Source organism: Drosophila suzukii, chromosome 2R (assembly GCF_043229965.1).
Source record: "Drosophila suzukii chromosome 2R, CBGP_Dsuzu_IsoJpt1.0, whole genome shotgun sequence".
Classification (NCBI taxonomy): domain Eukaryota; kingdom Metazoa; phylum Arthropoda; class Insecta; order Diptera; family Drosophilidae; genus Drosophila; species Drosophila suzukii.
The window spans coordinates 13,988,185-14,006,666 of NC_092081.1; the positions used below are offsets into that span (position 1 = coordinate 13,988,185).

General features: G+C 46.1%; 2 protein-coding genes across 7 annotated transcripts in view; one reads left to right on the forward strand and one right to left on the reverse strand.

Moving 5' to 3' along the window:
• The first annotated feature begins 433 nt into the window (after positions 1-433).
• On the forward strand, positions 434-2,483 carry LOC108009165 (protein MTO1 homolog, mitochondrial). The gene has a single exon (XM_017073278.4). It carries the CDS (start codon positions 449-451, stop codon positions 2,432-2,434), a length of 1,986 nt encoding a protein of 661 aa, XP_016928767.3. The 5' UTR covers positions 434-448; the 3' UTR covers positions 2,435-2,483.
• A 215-nt stretch (positions 2,484-2,698) lies between these two features.
• Positions 2,699-18,482, reverse strand: part of px (MAP7 domain-containg protein plexus) — a 78,971-nt gene continuing 63,187 nt past the window's right edge. For 4 of the 6 annotated variants that reach the window (XM_036813511.3, XM_065863894.2, XM_036813515.3 and 1 more), the window contains 2 exons: positions 7,377-8,147; positions 4,913-7,224 (listed from right to left, as the gene is read on the reverse strand). In XM_036813511.3, coding sequence (XP_036669406.3) covers positions 5,219-7,224; positions 7,377-8,147 — 2,777 coding nt within the window. In that variant the 3' untranslated portion in view covers positions 4,913-5,218. Of the gene's footprint in view, positions 4,809-4,912; positions 7,225-7,376; positions 8,148-16,342; positions 16,384-18,482 lie in introns of those variants that run through there. The other 2 variants (XM_036813514.3, XM_065863895.2) reach the window with 2 other exon arrangements.

Below are 18,482 nucleotides of genomic sequence, written 5' to 3' on the forward strand. Positions count from 1 at the left end.
TTTCTAGTAAAAGTTTTTGACCAAACAAATCTGTAATCAATTTTTTGTTTATGATACATTTGTATGCTGTGCATGTCGATATTGGTAATTCCTTTTCCTTACTGATATTGTTAGTTTCGGGATAACAGCTTTAAGAATTCTCCAAAATAACATTATTATACAATTATAATGTTATAAAGGTATACAAAATCATGGTTTTTTGAGGAAATTAGACATGTCTCCAGCTTAATTTACATGCTTTCGCAATACCTAATTACTGTTTATTTTATAATGTGTATATGGTCAAATTCTTTTTTGCTTGTAGTTGAAGAAAGGTTTTTATAAATTGAATTTTAGCGGGCTTTCCCGATTGACTGTGAATCGAGCGATCCTATCGGTAGTTATCGATAGCCCTACACGCACATGTGTTGTGCAATACCGGTTGTTGTTATTGTTTATTATTTTGAAAATGCAGCAGCTGCGAACCGCCGTGATCCATGGCCTGGCTGGAAGGATTCACCTCCAATCTAGGAGTGCCCACGCTGCCAATGCCGAGATCTACGATGTGGTCGTCATCGGAGGCGGGCATGCCGGAACAGAGGCCTCGGCGGCAGCCGCTCGCATGGGATCCCGCACCCTGCTGCTCACCCACAAGCTGGAGACCATTGGCGAAATGTCGTGCAATCCCTCGTTCGGTGGTATTGGCAAGGGCCACCTGATGCGTGAAGTGGACGCCCTGGATGGAGTTTGTGCCCGCTGCTGCGATGTGTCGGGAGTTCACTACAAGGTGCTCAACAGGCGGCGCGGACCGGCGGTCTGGGGACCAAGGGCCCAGATCGATCGCCAGCTGTACAAGAAGGCTGTGCAGCGGGAACTGCATAGTACCCCAAACCTGGAGATCCGAGCAGCTGCAGTGGATAACCTTCTGATCGAGGATGAACAGGATACCGAAACCCGACGTTGTGCTGGAGTCCTGTTGGCCAACGGCGAGGTGGTGCGCAGTCGATCCGTGGTGCTCACCACGGGCACGTTCCTCAGGGCGCACATAAATATCGGACTGGAGGTTCGTCCAGCTGGGCGGATTGGTGATGCTCCTGCCAAAGCTCTGGGCGAAGCCATCGACAGATTGGGCTTTCGCATGGGAAGGCTGAAAACTGGAACTCCTCCTAGGATAGCAAAAAGCAGTGTGGACTACTCTCAGCTCCAAAGACACGACGGTGATGATCCGCCTATGTCTTTCTCCTTCCTTAACAAAGAAGTGTGGATTCCGACTAAAGATCAGCTACCCTGCTATCTCACATACACGACACCAAAGGTCAGCGACATTGTCCGCAACAATCTTCATGTGAATCGCCATGTTACCGAGGAGATAACAGGCCCACGTTACTGTCCTTCGATTGAGTCAAAAATCCTGCGATTCGGCGCCAAGGTTCATCAGGTCTGGTTGGAGCCAGAAGGACTGGACAGTCCTTTGGTGTACCCACAGGGAATTTCCTGCACGCTGCCCCACGACCAGCAAGTGGAGCTCGTTCATGCCATACAGGGTCTGGAGAAGGCGGAAGTGGTTCAACCCGGATACGGAGTGGAGTACGACTTCATAGATCCCCGCGAGCTGTACCCCACGCTGGAAACGAAGCGAGTGCCAGGACTCTTCTTCGCTGGACAGATAAATGGAACCACGGGATACGAAGAGGCAGCTGCCCAGGGAATCATAGCTGGGGCTAATGCAGCTGGCAAAACCCGCCACAGTGACGGAAGGCAATTAACTATTAGTCGAACTGAAGGATACATTGGCGTGCTGATCGATGACCTCACATCTTTGGGAACCAACGAGCCCTACCGCATGTTCACGAGCCGAGCAGAGTTCCGTTTGTCGCTTCGGCCGGACAACGCTGACATGCGACTTACCCAAAAAGGCTACGAGTTTGGTCTAGTATCCCCACATCGCTATAAGCATTTCCAGCAAACCGAGGAGAGATTACTATCGGCCATTAAGACCTTGAGGGGATTACAAAAACACACCCACTATTGGAGACAGGCTCTGGACTTGCCCAAAGCCAAGGCGTCGGTGGAGAAAACTGCCTTCGATATGCTTGGCATTCCAGCGGACAACATCACAGTGGATCAGTTAATCCAGCTTCATCCCAACGAACTAAGTTGGCTGAGCGGCGAGCGAAACTTGGCCGAAAGGCTGAAAATCGAGGCGCTGTACTCGTTTTTTGTCGATGAACAGCAACGGGATGTGGAGGATGTGCGTCGTGAGGAGCGCCTATCTATTCCTGCCGACATTGATTACTTCTCCAAGTCTCTGAGCTTGTCCAACGAGGAAAGACAGAAGCTGACGCTCATTCAACCGCAGACTATTGCAGCAGCTAGTAGAATTCAAGGGGTAACTCCTTCGACAATTGTTAGGATACTGAAGTATGTTAAGAAAGCCGAGGTAGCGAAAGCGTAGTAAAGATTATATATAGTTTGTAAATATAGACTCTTATAAAATGTTTGTACTTGAAGGTGTATTTTTGTCGATATTTTAAAATGGAATATAATTTCTTATTTGTGCAATACATTTAACATTAGTTTCCTGACTACAAGCAGACCTAGTATAGAAAGGCCCTCAAAATAGAATCAAATTTATGCTCAAAAGCAAAGTGTTACCTTTTTTCATATTTAGCCATCATGACTTTTCCATAGTCTCCCAACCAAAAAATAAGTTTCATAGTACATCCTTAAGTAGAGTTTATTTCATAAAATCATAAATGCCTTATGTAAAGTTGCACAATATTGTTTAAATGTTTGTTTCGCATATCGTTTGCCACATGGTTGAACATTCGTACATATTTATTTTGCTGCGCGATTGTGTTGGCTCAAGTGAGTTGATATATGTATACCCAACTATATGCTGTGGTCGTGTGAAAATCTGAGAAAGAAGCGCCCGTCTGCTGAATTTTTGTTATAATCCGATGGGTAACAGATATCAAACCTGTTAGGACTTTTAAAGAGTGGCTTTTAAATACATTTTCGGGCAGACCTAAGCGCTCCTCCTTATGTCTATTGCTATTTTTTTCGGTAGCTGTAGTAATTGTGAACATTTGTATTTGCTTTTCGGGATCGATTGCGTTTCGGTTAGCTTACAGTTTAATGTTTTACACTTTGTATTCTGTTTACACACACAACGAAGATTGAGGGGGAGTTACAGTACATTTAATTTACGATCGATTTGTTTTCTTTTGTTAAGGTTGTATTTGAAACTATTTGCAGTAGTTGAATAGCTATCGCATGGCATTTGTGGTTACGTTACTAGATGCGCGCCAATCGATTTCAGTTATGTGTGTCATTCAAGAATCTATTACGATTAGTTAATAAAATATATTCATTTTCAGTTTTACTGGTACATACACATAGTTTTGTCAAAAGGAAAAGTCGACTTGCATATGGCGGAATTTGTACGGAATTGTCGAAGCGTATCGGTGTCCGTATTTATCTATTCAATAAGGACACCATAACATTCTGGGACACCATGCTTCGAAAACTAGTTGAATTTATAGTATAGGGTCTCGAATGAGGCTCATACGCAATGATTTTTTGAGTTTTGGTTTGGTTTTTAATTTTTTTTTATAATATCACAGATTGCTTGAGATTTATGCATTAAAATATATATAAACCGTTACTTCATGTATCGTTAAATGTTAGGCAATCTCAAACACAAAAAAGAAAGACTGGGAGGCAAGGCAGAGGGGAAAAGGCTGAACACGGGAATGGAAACTATATCTATATCTTTGAGAGTTTGCTTGGTTTTTAGGGTATTGACTACTTACTATAAACATCAATTATAGTGTGGATACAAAGTACTTTGGTTAGTAGTATTGCTCCGTTTGCTAGCTTGTGTTTGGGTGTGCTCTTTGAAGATTGTGGAGAATGCGTTTTCCGATTTCTGCACTTTAAAGTCTAAAATATTTTAAATCATTTGAAAAAAAAATCGGAATTAAGGGCCAAAGGGTGGCTTACAAAAAATGATTAATTTCGAAAAATAATTTCAACCTTTCGCTGTTCACTACTAATTCATTCCAGAATATCTCTCTAGGTTTTTGATTTGATTTGTTATCTAAATTTCAGTTCCGTTTTCCCCACTTTGTATTCGAGTTACATTTTCATACGTTTTCCGTTTTTATTCGTACTCTCCAAATCACAATTATTAGCAATTAGCAATTTAAGAATAAAATATAGCTACCCAGTATGTTTTGTATAATTTCTGTTTCTTTCGTGTATATATAAATTTCTTATTAGAATTTTAGTCTAACTTTACAACTAGCATTAATTTTCTCACGAAAACTACCATCCAGAGTTCCATGCAAGTACGTACCTAAAATTCTTATTGATAACGTTTCATTCGAGAGTAATTAATTTACTTGGATTATGTCACAATATTTTACATTTTATGCAGATACGATTTTTACACCAATTCAAAATGTCTAATTGTGGTAGAATTGTATTCAACTGGTTGGGTAAACGTTAGATTGTAACACCGAGAACAAACAAATATCTGATATCTGTTATAGAATGTACATTGTATTATTTATTATGGCCAAATGGTGTCCTTTCTTGGCCATCCCTCCCTGCTCTTTCAGGATCATCCTAGAGCTTCAAGAACTCGTCTAGCATCCGCTTGCGCTGCTGGTGAAGAGCTTGCTCCGACAGCAAATACATCCCAATGTCGCTGTAGTTTTTCATTAGTTAGTTGTTGGAATTGCTGAAGAGTTGGTGTCATAATGCTGCTGCCTCCTCTGCGCTGTTGCTGCGACCCAATCCACCCAGCTGTGGTTTGCTATCATCTGAAATACACCGAGAATGACAGCTTTAGTTTTATAAATTTCAGTGGGAGGTTTTACCTTTCGGGGATTACGAAACCAAAGCGAAATAATAAGTATAATTCAAATAATTGTAAACAAAAATTATTTATTCAGGCCATTTCTAAAAGTATACGCTTCACATTTAAATAGGGAAATAATAATATATAAAAACTAAGGATTAAAACATTTAGAATTGGATCTAAGCGGCGCTGGCAATACATTACAATTTCTTGTATAAATAAAAATGGGTGACTAACAACTAAATTATCGCTTAGTTAAATGTTACTGAAGGTAGATGTTAACTAGTTCCGATCCGAGGCGACTTTTCAAAACTTAAACCTAAGCGAACACTCGCTCCACTGAGCAACCCACTCCCGCCAGGGGATCGTTCATCATCTGGTGGGTTCGGCAGTGGGCGTGGCGGCACTGGTGGACACCTCGTCGCTGGTCACGACCGGCGCCTTGCCGGCACTGCTGGTGCTGCTGCTGACCACCGGCGGCGGGGTGGTGCCACTGGTTGTGGAGGTCACCCCGCCGGAGGTGGACACGGTGTCTGGTGAGGCAGCCGTTGGCTTTGGAGGAGCTGGTGCCGGCGACACCGATAGCCTGGTTCGCTGCTTCTCCTCCTCTATTTCTGTCTTGGTTGTGGCAGTCATGTCCGAGTCTGTAATCTTTGGGGTCTCCTCTGGGCATTTACCTGATGCGGCTGGCGTGGCACTGGCCGCTGGTAGCGAGTGATTGGTCTCTGATTGCGGGCTGGCACTGCGCCGCGATGAGTTCTCCGGCGAGCTGTCTGGATGGATGGGTTTGTCCATGGCTGCATTTGGTGTGGCCGGCTTCTTATCAAGCGCCACTGGAGGCGGAGAACCTTTTAGGGGATCCTCTTTGTTAGCTGCCACGTGTTCCTTGCTCTCTGACTGCGATGCTCCATTGGATTCGGCTCCGTTCACTTCGTGATTCGCTGGCGGACCACTGCTAGCGTTGGATGGCGCCTGGTTGCTGGAATTCGAATTTGATCCGGTCAAATCCAAGGTGGCCGGTTCATGGGTCACCGGCGTGGCTGCCTTGTCGATCATGGCTGATTGTTGGGCGGCAGCAGCCACTGCTGCGGCTATATGATGCCTCATGGCATGTGGGCTACCTCCTGCTCTTCCTCCGTTCGCCGAGGAAGATGGCGTGATGGGAGGCGTGATTTTGGGCGAGCTGGGCAGCGACAGGGGCTGCTGCTGATGGGCTGCCGTCGGAGTCATTCCGCTTGCCGCAGCCGCAGCAGCATGCATGGCCGCCAAATGCCCGTGGTGGTAGTAGGGACCCATGTTGGGAATGTGGGAGCTGGAGGTGGTGGGCGGCATTCCACTGCCACCACCACTGGCCATAGATGTGGGCACCTGATCGGCGCTCAGCTTCACAGCTGCCGTCAGGTTTAAGCTGGTGTGCGGTGAGGATGAAGACAGGCTGGAGCTAGCTGTCACGGGAATGGAGTTGCTCATCACTCCTCCGCCGGCCGAAGAGGTGTGCGGTGGCAACTGGTGGGCCAGCGAGGCGGGATGGTGGGGCGACATGTGCGGATGGCTGAGGTTCAGGCTGTGCGGATGGGCGCTGAGGCCAAGGGCAGCGGCTGAGAAACCAGGATGCGTGAGGCCAGCGGCCCCCGGATGAGCCAAGCCCATGGCCGCCTGCTGTAGGTGGTGCTGCAGATTGGGCCCGTGACCGCCCAATGGAGAAACTCCCACACCCGGAAGCCCAGCCATCCCGAGATTAAGACCCATGGCTCCGTGTGGGCTCTGCCGCTGAGCATTCGCCGCCGCCGCATGGTAATGCGACATTCCGGGCAGACCATGGAGTGCTCCTGGCGGTCCTCGCAAGCTCATATTGAGATGTGGGATCATGGAACCCAGAAGATTGCGGTTCAGTGGGGAGTACAACTGGTTCGAGTAGTGATGCGAGGCATTCAGCAGCTGCTGGCGTTCCCGCTCTCTCTCGCGCTCCTCATCCCGGAGTTTGCGTTCCCGTGCTTCCTTCTCGCGCTGCTCCCGCTCCCGCTGCTCCTTCTCCCTCTGCTCCTTCTCCCGTTGCTCCTTCTCCCGCGCCTCCTTCTCACGCTGCTCTCGCAGCTCCCGCTCCTTCTCGCGCTGCATTTCCCTTTCGCGTTCCTCCTCCCGCGCTATCCGCGCCCGGTGCTCCTCCTCCAGCTTCATCCGGTCATGCATCGCCGGTGATATGCCCAATGCGGCTCCGGGCATCATCGAATACAGGTGGGAGTAGGGCGAGGCCATTTGGGGATACAGTGCGGCGGCATGTGGATGCGAGGGATGAGCGCCGGCAGCGCGAAACAGTTGGTATCGGTGCTCCAGGTAGAGCTGCTCCGTATAAGGTAGTCCAGCGGGATTCAGAAAAGCTGTAATAGGGAGGTTTATTATAATACTTTCAGTAGTTAATTCAGTGGCATTCAGAAAAATAGCATTGTAATCTCAAAACCCAAATCATCTTTAAATTACATGGAAAGTCGGATTACTTTGCTATTACTTCAGCACCAAACGTTATGTTCACCTGCTGGCGGTATTCCCGGCAGTCCCGCAAAGTGCGAGTAGGCCTCCAGGGGAAAGGCGCCCGCCGGATGCATCAGCCGCTCGTCCGATCTGTACGGCTGGAATCCGCTCCTGGCCAGGAGTTCCGGTTGCAGCGATGACGTTTGCGGTGTGTGGCTCAGTCGGGCGATCTTCTCAGGCGGCTGTGGCGATGGAGGTGAGCGCTTCTTGTTGCTGGCCACTCGATCCTCGCCAGGTCGCTCGGATCCCACACGTCCCGCTACCGAGTTCAGAGGTCCTGGACCGGATGACGACGATGGTTGACCGCCAGCTCCCGAGGTCGGCACACTCCTGTCCCCGCCGACATCCTCCTCCTTGATGTCCGCCTGTTTGGCCAGCGTTCGCAGGGCGGCGGCAAAGGAGCCCCGGCTACTGGCCGATGCGGCACCAATAGCTCCCGGTGGCAAGCCCACTCCTGCTGCCAGCTGCTGCTGCACTGCAGCAGCCACCGCCTGCTGCTGGGCCTGGTGTTGCTGCTGCTGCTGCTGTTGATGTTGCTGGTGCTGATGTTGCTGCTGCTGCTGCTGCGGCGACGGAGTGCCAATGTGGTTGCTGGGCAGGGCGTGGTTCAGCATGGCGTTGCCGCCGGCGGATGATGGAACCGGGCTGTTGGCCACCGATGATCCCGGCAAGCCGCCACCGCCACCGCCAGGAGGCGTCTGCAGGTGGTGCGGCACGGGGATGTGCGGTGCAGGGCTCGTAGCCGGCCGTTTTTGTCCAGCCTTCGGCGGCACTGCAATGGAAATGAAAGAATTTTGAGGTCAGAAGATGAGTAAACTAGTAATATCCTTTCTATCTTTTTGATACTTCAAAATTATGTGTTTAATAATATCAAATGCCTCACACGTTTCTTTTGTAAAAAGTAATCATACATTAACCCTAACTTATAGGACCTACATTTAAAATATAAGGTCAACATTTAAAAGCAAGCCTAAAAATGTAACATTTTCGTTATTTTTTAAAAGATATATGTATATTCACAATAAAAAGTTTAAAACTCACAAGAACAAAAGGGAATTAGGGGAAAATCTTAACCTGACTATGGAAATATTTAATTTTCCATTTTTGATTTAAACAGTTTTCCATTTTGTAAGTAGTTGGGATTAAGGAACTTACTATATGTGGCTTTAAATCCGAAAGTTGAACAAAGTAACAAGTTCTTTTTCAAAAAGAACTCCTTGCTAAATGCACTCTGCATAAGCTCAATAAGAAGCGGAGAGACCAGATTATACGGTCTTCTGTCCCTGTAATTCGACACAACACGGGATTCCCAGTGGATGAGGGCAGATGGTTGGGACTGTGTTCGTTCGAATTTCCTCTGCTAATATCTGATTGATGTCCGCGAGTTGTGTGACGGGCAAAAATTGCGCATACGCCTCGTTGCATTTGCGGCAATTTGCATACGTAGGCGACAAGGTGGATCCCAGTACGGCCAGCGGGTGACGGGTGATGGGATGATGGGACAGGGAACCGCTGCCACTGCCACCACCATCGCCATCGCCATCAGGAGGAGCAGAAGCCAGTACAAGAGCAGTCACTCCATGGCCAGCAGGTTGACGCTGGTTGAATGCAAATGGCGAAGGCCCGAAACTTGAATTTCGGACATGGTCCACTCAGGCATGCGAATCGAATGGGATGAGGGCGGTGGATTCCGACTACGCAGTGCCACCACCACCACCTCTTTCGGTGCCCACCACTTTTCCTTTGAGGCTCCTCCGCACGGCGCAAATTGCACGCCCAACGAATTTATCGATTCTTGTTACTCGTTTTCGGGTTGCCCGCTCCGAAATTGCTTTCAGATATGACAGCCACGCCCCCCAGAGTCCGCCCCTTTCAGGTCGCCGAACCAGGAGAGAACTCCTGGCTAGTCCTCCTACTCCTGCTGCTGCTCCTGCTCCTGCTGCTCCTGCTCCTGGCAGCACCACCATCTCCGCTCGCATTCAATGCCGAATGGAATTTGCAACGACATCGAGGACAACGATGTTATGAGGCCGGCACGGCATGTATTTCGAAAACCATTTCGCTGGCTGACTGGCTGGCTGGCTGGCTTTCTGGTCCTTTGTGGACCTTAAAGCTGCCCGGTCTCAAATGGAAACTCGCATCCGAAGTGGTTTTTTCACCAGGGGTGGTGGCATAGGATGGTAAGCTGCATACTAGATACTGTTTCGAGAGAGCTGCACATATTTCGGATTTTTGTGAAAATCAACAATTCAACAAAAATAGAGAAAAACTTTTGTGGTTGGGTAAATATTATCACCTCGATAGCCTTAGTGTTCTGCTTTGGATTTTATTTATTTACTGGCTTTCCATCCAAGTGGAATCTGGTTGGCAGGCAGGCAGCCAGGCAGGCTCGAGCAGTTCCTCGAGAGCTTTTATTAAATGAAGGAAAAATGCAACGAAGAATGCAGCTGCATCACTGGCTTCGTCATCATCATCATCCTCATAATCATCATGAACAACATGCATCAACAGTTTCCCCCAGTAGAACATCATGATAACGTCTGCTGCATAAGCTCATGGTTTAGAGCGTTTTGTGTCGTTTATGAAATGGGGTGAGTGCAGGCTGGTATTTGGGTTCTGGGATCCGGGATCTGGGGTAGTATGCAGATGGCCTGGACATAGAAATGGAAATGGGAGTGGAAATGTGCATGTGCATGTGCTGGCTGCTCTGGCTGCATGTGTATTTACCAAACTAAACCGAAATAATGCCCGAAACTGCAGTACCAACATCGATGTCGACGACTAGAACAATAAAATGCCGACGACTGCGAATGCGAATGAGTTGGGCGCACGTAGTGGGTTGGGATGGAAAAACCCCATACCCCATATCCCCAACACCCATGCCTTCTAAAACCCGGAACCCAACCCCCTGGACAAACCAAACAAAGCTCCTCGATGCCGATGACGATGATGCCAACGTTGACGTGGCTGGTCGTATTTGCCAGTTTGCCCAACTCAGCCTGTGGGCTCTGCCAAACTGGGGGAAGAGCTGGAGATGGGTATAGGTATAGCCATGGGTATGGGTTGTATGGAAATGTAGGGGAGTTTAGTGCCGGGTAAAACTAGAGTCGAGTCCCTCGGCCTCTACCCTTTCCCCTTCGCTGTGTTGTTTGCCATGAAATGCCTGTTTGTTTGCCTGGGTTTTGTGTACTTCAACATGGTCCCAGACCCCAGATCCCAACCCCAGTGCCCAGAGCCCAGATCCCATATCCCATATCCCAGTTCTAGTTCCCAACCTGACTCAGATGCCACACCCTCGTCGTATATGTGCAGAGATACAGAGAGACTGCTTTCGCATTGAGCGGCGATTTGCAGGCATCAGCGTTATTTGCCGAATTTAATCAGCGCACTGACACGAGAGACCCGCAAGACTCGCCTCCCGTTGCCATCCGAAGTGCGGATCAATGGCATGGCGAGCTTTTTCCCCATAAAATCGCCCCTTAAAGCGCTCAGGAATTTGCAATAGTCCATCACGCTGTCAGGACTGAAAGTGTAACTTATCCGGAAGAGATGGAATTGAGTTCTTTCGGAAGTGGATTATAACCAGAAACCTTTGGAACTCTAAAATAGATTGTAATTCTCATTTTCTGAGATGGTTTACAATGGTTTTTAAACTTAGTAACATGAAATAGGTGGCTATAGATATAGATATAGAATAGTTCATTAAAATACACAGTAACGCGTTAGGATCAATTTTATATTCTCATGGTAAATATATTAAGTATAATTTTTACCATTGAACAATGTTTCACGAAAAGAAGAAATTAAATTTATTGAATTTCCTCCTTTTAAAAATTCTTAAAAATCGAAAAAGGTGAGCTTACGTCTATAATTACTCTGAGTAAGAGCGAGACAGAATTAATCGAAACTTTCGGAAATAGAACAAGATATTATATTAAAGAATACGCCCCGTATCTTAATGGATTGACAATGTTTATTATCAAAATGAGCATCATATCTTATCCATACCTTTCTTTAAGTACCCTTCTCTACTCAACTAACCACGCTTTTAAAAAATATAATACATATCATCCCAGGTATCAATTCATTTGTTCCCCGATCATCAAAAACAACATATTTTCCAAACGAGCACTTAAAAGCTCACAACTAAATATGATTTTAAAAGACCCTACATCTAGGTATAATCCTCAGCAATCAAAATCCTTGCACAGAATTAAGCTCAAACAACCAATCTCATATCCATTGATTTATAACTCATTCATTAGCTGCAACCAGAAGCCGGGAAAGGAAATGCTGGGAGGGGGGGAGAAGGCTTATTCATTTCAGTTAATTTGGCCAAATGCAAATGTAATTTTGCAAAGTCAATTAAGTGAACCTCAGAGTGCAGTCATATCCTTTCGGTTCTATCCCCCGAAAAGCCCTTGACAGCCACATAATGCAAATCATAACTGCCAATAAATATATGTTGAATAAATTATGCACAGAAACAATGCTTTCGCCATAGCTACTGTGGCATTTGTCACATTTTGCATTTTCGGTTCATGGCAACAAAATTGGTTTTCTCGCTTGGGTAAATTAAAATGTCACCGATTCCGAGAAAGGCCAAAATGCAAGCACCGCCAACTGCCCGCACCACCCGACCACAAGTGGTGCCGAACACCACCACCCATCCAATCTACGCCGCCCGCAGCCCATTATTGTACACATAAACACATGTTTCGATCCACATCCTGGCCCCATGCCACCCACCAATATTATGGTAAATTCGTAGGGACTCATTCCGAATTTATGCCATTACGGCCGCCCACAGGTCGCAGTCCTTTGACCTCCACTTTCTCATACCAGGAATACTAAACACACACCCAGACACATGAAAAGTGGACTACCCGAAACCAACGAACATTCCTTGCCACACAGAAATGTCGCCGGTCGCATGCGATTATTCCACCACAACTAATTACAGTGGCAAACGGAACCCAGGACCTCCTCCTCGTCCTGCTCCTTCTCCTCTTCCTCCTCACCCCCCTCCAAATTCGGTCATACATCCTGCTGTGCAACGGTGACGGCGGTCTTGCGGCCAGGACATGTTTAGGTCAGCCACAGCACATTCACATGGCGAAGTGCACTCACCCTGGCCATGAATAATTTATTTAATAAATACATTCACAATTAAATCAAATGCGAAAATTGCGGCCGTCCCCCCTTTTACTCGGGCATTTTGTTGCATTTTTGATGGAACTGGGCGAAAATGAGGCAAATGAGCCAAATGGCACAGCCAAGTCATGGATAATGAATGCTATAATGGCAAGGGAGGGGCTTATTTAAAATCTGGCATTAGCTATAATTGTCGGAATTACCTAAAAATTTTATAACTTTACCAAGTTATATACAGTTTAGGATTTCTTGTATTATTTAACGTGACATATAATATATCTTTTAGTGCCACAGCGTATTTAGTTTCTTTTATTTAAATTTACTGAGCATCGTTTTTTGTCTACAGGTTAAATCAAAAGTAGGTTTTAGACCTAAAATTCGGATAGAAATGTGGAGTTTAAAATCCGCTTCTAATTTAACATGCGGATGAGAAATCGAGCCTTTAAGTAAAGATGAGGTATTTAAGGATTTGGTAAAGAAAAGGTAGTCAGAACAAAGGTTATTACTTTTTCAGCACTTTTGAGGACTAATACGAAGAGGTCTTTGATTTTTTAATTAAGTTTTTTAAAGCAAGGCAAAAATATATTCCAGCTCTTTTAAACTAAGTCGAATTTTGTATAAAATACTTTTACTTCCAGCTTAGTGCATTGGTTTAAGCTAATTTTAGTATTAAAGCTAGGAAAGCGTATTTACCCTAGGCTATTGAAAACCTAGCAGTGCATCCTTTCGATTTTAGGCGAGCACTTCCATAATTCCTCGTAATTCCCAGTTAGGGGGATGATTAAAGCACAAGTACCCTGACTTTTACATATCGGGTTCGAAGGTCTAATCACCTTGGGCTCTATTGAAGACCTAGCAATAATCACGCATGCCTTGGAAAATCGAAATCTTGGGGCTTAATTTACTTTCGCAATTTGCTCGCAAACTCAGGAGGCGGCGGCATTGGGCCCAAACGTGTGGTGCGCAAATGAATTATAAATTAAGTTTGATTCCATTTCAGGCGCCCCATCCTGCATCCAGCATCCTGTGCCGTGCATGTCCTGCGGCTGCCGTCCTGCTGGCGCACTGCACCAGAGGAGGCCGTCAACTGCTCCTGCGGTTTCATATGCAATTATTTGCCGTTGCTCCTCGACAGCTCCTGCCGGGTCCTGCCCATCCTGTCCTGGGGAGACGTCCTGGGATGTGTTCCCTCCGGCTCCCCACTCAAGCCGTAGAAGTGGCCGGAAGCTGGAGGAGGAGGTGGAAGAGGAGCAGGAGGATGGGGTTCAGGGATCAGGAAGAGGAGTCCTGTGCCTGCGAGTTTAGTTAGTTGGCAGTTGCAGCTGTAGCAGCAGCAGCTCATGCATTAATTATTGCTGGTCTGTTGCGGTCTGAGTTTCCCAGTGGAGGTCCAGCCACAAAAGCCTAGCCTGGACACCATGGATACACAGGCGGCAAAGGAGTTCAGTTTCAGGACGCAGGACGAACTATTGGGAGTAGGTAGCTGTCGTAGTAGTAGTAGTGTAGTAGTAGTAGCTACCCCCAATACCGGAGAGCGTTGTAAATGGCTGCGGTCACGCCTCCATTAAACCAACCAAAACTACCCATCTAGGCGGCCGTGTGTAATATGATTTGGCCCCAAACTCGATGTGGGTGGTTGAGGGAGGTGCTGGCGCAGAGTATACTGGACAAACAATATTATTGAGCAAACAAAGCAACAATAAATATGCATAATAATGCCATGCATCATCGGGCGGCAGTTGCAGTTCCTGTTTGAACAGCACCCAGCATGCACATCCAAATATCCTGAACATATATATGTAGGCCCTACCGACGGTGACGTGAATCGTGAAGAATCGAATTTCATTTCCCAAATTGGCAGCAGGTCAGTCATACTTAATTAAAACTTGTCTGACTGAAGCCCCTAGTTTGAAACCGCAATTAACAAGTTTTGACATTTCGTTAATTGCAATTATAGGGTTTACAAATAAAATATTTGTTTACATATTTTGGATTATTGTATTCCCTCCCACATTGATTCTTTATTTAATTTGTACAGTATTTAAAATTTTGTGAAAATAGGTGAAGATATATAATATGAAATACATTTTAGTAAGATTTTGAATCTGAAATATAAAAACGACAGAACATAAGAACCGCGAATTCTTTAGACGAGGCTGGTCTAACATGGCAAAAACGCGAATTCTTAAGAGAATAGCCCAAAGTGTAAAAATCCTATATTGTTTATTCGACTGATTTGTTAATCGGAATCAAATGAGGCCTTGGGAGATCTTTAAATTCACATTATAACAAAATCAGTCATTTCCAGTTTTGTAAGTACGATTAATCTAGTAAGACGTTCATTTTAAGGTCACTTTGAAGACCATTCCCTATGAATCCCACTGTGGTAGATGTTTCAAATCATACTGTGATAATAATGGTTGAATCCAAAAGTGTCTCGCACACAGTTGACGCATTCAGGACTCTAGTTCAAGACTTTCTCCCCCTTGTCCCACTTTTCTCACGGTGTACCCAGCACAGAGCTCATTTTAATTAATTGGAAAAGCAAAAGCATTTCAGCAATTTTGTCTACAAGACGGCAAATATCGCCTCACAGCATTCCGGCACGCACAGAAAGGACAGGGTAGTGTTGCTGGTGGAGAGGAAGATGTGGGGTGGCTGAATGCCAGGAGGCCAGGACGACGGGATGCCAGGACACGGGGTAAACGGCCGGGGCGGAGGCAGCGGAAACGGATGCGGATACGGCGCAGGATGCAGGATGCAGGAGCCTGCGCCGGGCAAGAAAAATGTTTGCAAACTTTTCGGTTCGCATTCGTACACAATTTAAATAGTTCGCAGTCACATTCCGGCCCGAAAGCACACACTACGGCTCCTGCTCCTCCTCCTGATCCTGCTCCTGCTCCCTTTTGCGGACAATAAACAAGTGCCGGGAATCACGAACACAAAGGAGAATGCCAGCAGCAGGAGCCACTTGCACTCCCCTGACGGGACAAGAAATTGTCCTGGCCCCCGTCTCCGGTTGCCAGGATCCACAGCACAATGTCTGAAGGCATGGCCAGAATGAAGGAATTCCACACTGGAAATTCACAGCACGCGCGCAAGAAATGCACAACTCCATGGCATTCCAAGTGCAGGACGCATTCAAGGCGGTCATAAATGGAATTTCATCCACACTTGCAGGCAAATTGAAGCATTCGCAGCAGGTGCAATAGATCCCGCCACATTTAGTTTCCCAAAAGGGAGTGGGGGGGATGGGGGCAGGAATTATCATGAACCAGAAATCGCCAGGATTCTCCGGAACAAAAAACACTTCCCTTGAAAAGCATTTCCAATTAAATCTCTAAAATCGTTCTGGAAAAGAAGAACTTCTGAAAGGGGCGAACGACGGGGACAGACAGCTCAAGTGCCAGAAATGGCAGCCATATGCCGGGGACACTGCCAAGAAAAGGGGCCAGGAAATGAATAAGGATGCATCTACATATGTCCGCATGCCAGTGTGTGTGCGTGTCTGCAGAAAGGACATGCCTCAAAGGAGCCTCGGCAAAGACACTTGACTGCGAGTGTGAGTGATACACATATCCTTGTGCCGAGTCAACTCGCTCGAGTTGAGCCCACCTCACGTCCCGACAAGTCCTTGTCCTCCCCTCTCCTGTCCATTCCATTCCTTTTCAGGGGGAGTGTCCTACGAGTACCTCGTAGTATCTCGTTGCTCAAAGGCTCAAGTGTTAAGCGAACTGCTGTACAGGCCCCAATTAGTCCTTTGCCAGCCGGCGGCAAGGATAATACTTACAGTAAACGACATTTGGTCACTAACTACTATCCGTAGTGCTAACGAAATTGTTCGGTTAACTCACCTGCAAGAAACAAAGGGGTAACAAAAGGAATTAGTATTGTATAAGATTAAATAATATTAAGGAAAGTATATGTTTTCGATATGTTTAATTATAACTTTTCCTTTCATAACCCCATCTATTGAATTGGTATAAGTATAATGTTTAACTATTCTGAACCCCTGCCTAATTACATTTTTGGATTAGCATGTATTTAAGTAAAATTCAGCTCGTTAGGTAAGTCCAGCTTACATCCTAATAAAGAATCATAGAAAACAAAGATGATATGCACTCAAGTTAAGTTGTCCTTTTAAATCTCGGTAGCGTAACTGATGGATTAGCATCATCATCATCATAAAAGGGAATTCGCTCTGATTAAGTCCCGCAACTAATTCCGCTAAGATCTGGCAACTGTTTCACAGGATTTCCGTCGACTTGAATTGGTTTCCCTTTTCACGGCCACACTCATCCCATTCCCATAACCATCATCCATTTTCATTCTCGCCGGGAATCTTTTGTGATGCATTGAAATGCCTAATTTTGGTCGTAAGCGATATGAAAATGGGGTTGCAAGGACCCGAGGCCCAAGGACCGAAGACCGAGAACCCGCACCAAAGCCAGCCCAAACAATCCGGGCAATCCCATTCAGACCAGCAAAGGCGACAACTGACGACGAGCACTTTGTTAATCCCGTATTTATGCGCAATTACGTATTTTTCGCATTAGTCAGCCAAGCAGTCAGCTTTTCGGGCGAGTCGAGACGGATGGGCGAAGGGACTTAGGGATTGGGTTCCAGTCTCGGTCTGGGTCTCGCTTCGAGTCTGGAGTCCCAGTCTCCCGGCTAAGGGATGTTGTCCGTTTGTTGCCTTTGTGGGTTCTTGTCCTTTATGGGCCAACCCCCCGCATTTTGCACGCTCCGCCCTTTTGCACCCTTGCCCTCGCATTTGATCCTTTTATTTCGCATTTTCCCTTTTTTTTCTTCAGAAGCGTGTTTTGTATTGCTGCCATAGAGCAACCATGTTGTGGCCGCCTTTTCTTGGCTTAGCCGTGTCCTACGCCTTTGTTGCTCCTTGCTCCCGGCTTCTGTCTTCAGTCTTCTGTCTCCTGTGCTCCCCTCTAGTTTCCCTCAATCCTCAATCGTTTGAGGGCAGGGCGTTTCTCGGGTCTCGCCTCCGCCAGCTGTCCCTGTACCGCCCATCCTTCTGCCTGTCTGACCCCCCGTTGGCCTCTCACTCTCTCTCACTTCATTCGTCGTCCTTCGTCCTCCGAGCGTCGTCTTGAGTCATTTACTTTTTACTGCCGCATAATATTGTCCCGATTAGCACAAACACAACGTTTTACCACAAAATCATCATCATTAGTGACGCTAACGCAAATGCTCCGGCTCAGTCGAAGGATCTGGCCCTCGCAGTCTTGTTTTCGGCACAGTGGGACAGGTAGGCAACAAATTTGTTTCACTTAAGAATTTTTCTTTAAAGGAAATGGGCATTAGAAGCGTAGAAGTTAATATGGAGCGTTTTTAGAAAGTGAAAAATATGTCCTGCTCTAATTTTTGCTTTTAAGAAATTCTTTTTTTGTACAACTTGAAAACATTTCAGTTAGTATATTGTAATATCATCTGAACCGAAATAAAAAAAAAATTAATTGAATAATTTTAAAATTGGAATGAAACACTTGAAAGTGAAAGCGGAACTCGCCTTGGAAATCATTATTATTTCATTTTAAGTCGAAAATTCTTTAAAATTATATCTTTAGTCAAAATTTTTTTTCTTAGGTACCATTTAGGTACTTTGTTATTTAGGTATTAGACTTAAATTTTTAATTATATCAAGACCGATCAAGTTAAGCCTGTTAAGATATTACCCCAAAGAACTTTGTTCCCATTAGCTGCAGATAGAAATATTTTTTTATATTTTAATCACGATCCACGCCTTTCTGCCCACTGTGCCGAAACGCAACAAAGCAGAAACACGGCAGGAATGGCCAAGGACGTCGGGAAAGGAGGAGGATACGGAGGCGTCTGGCCAGGGGGCGGGGCCGGGTCCGAAGGCAGTAAAATAAGCAGCAGGCAGAATGGCTGGCAAGGCGTCTATTATGCGAAGGCATCATTTAAGGGGATTATT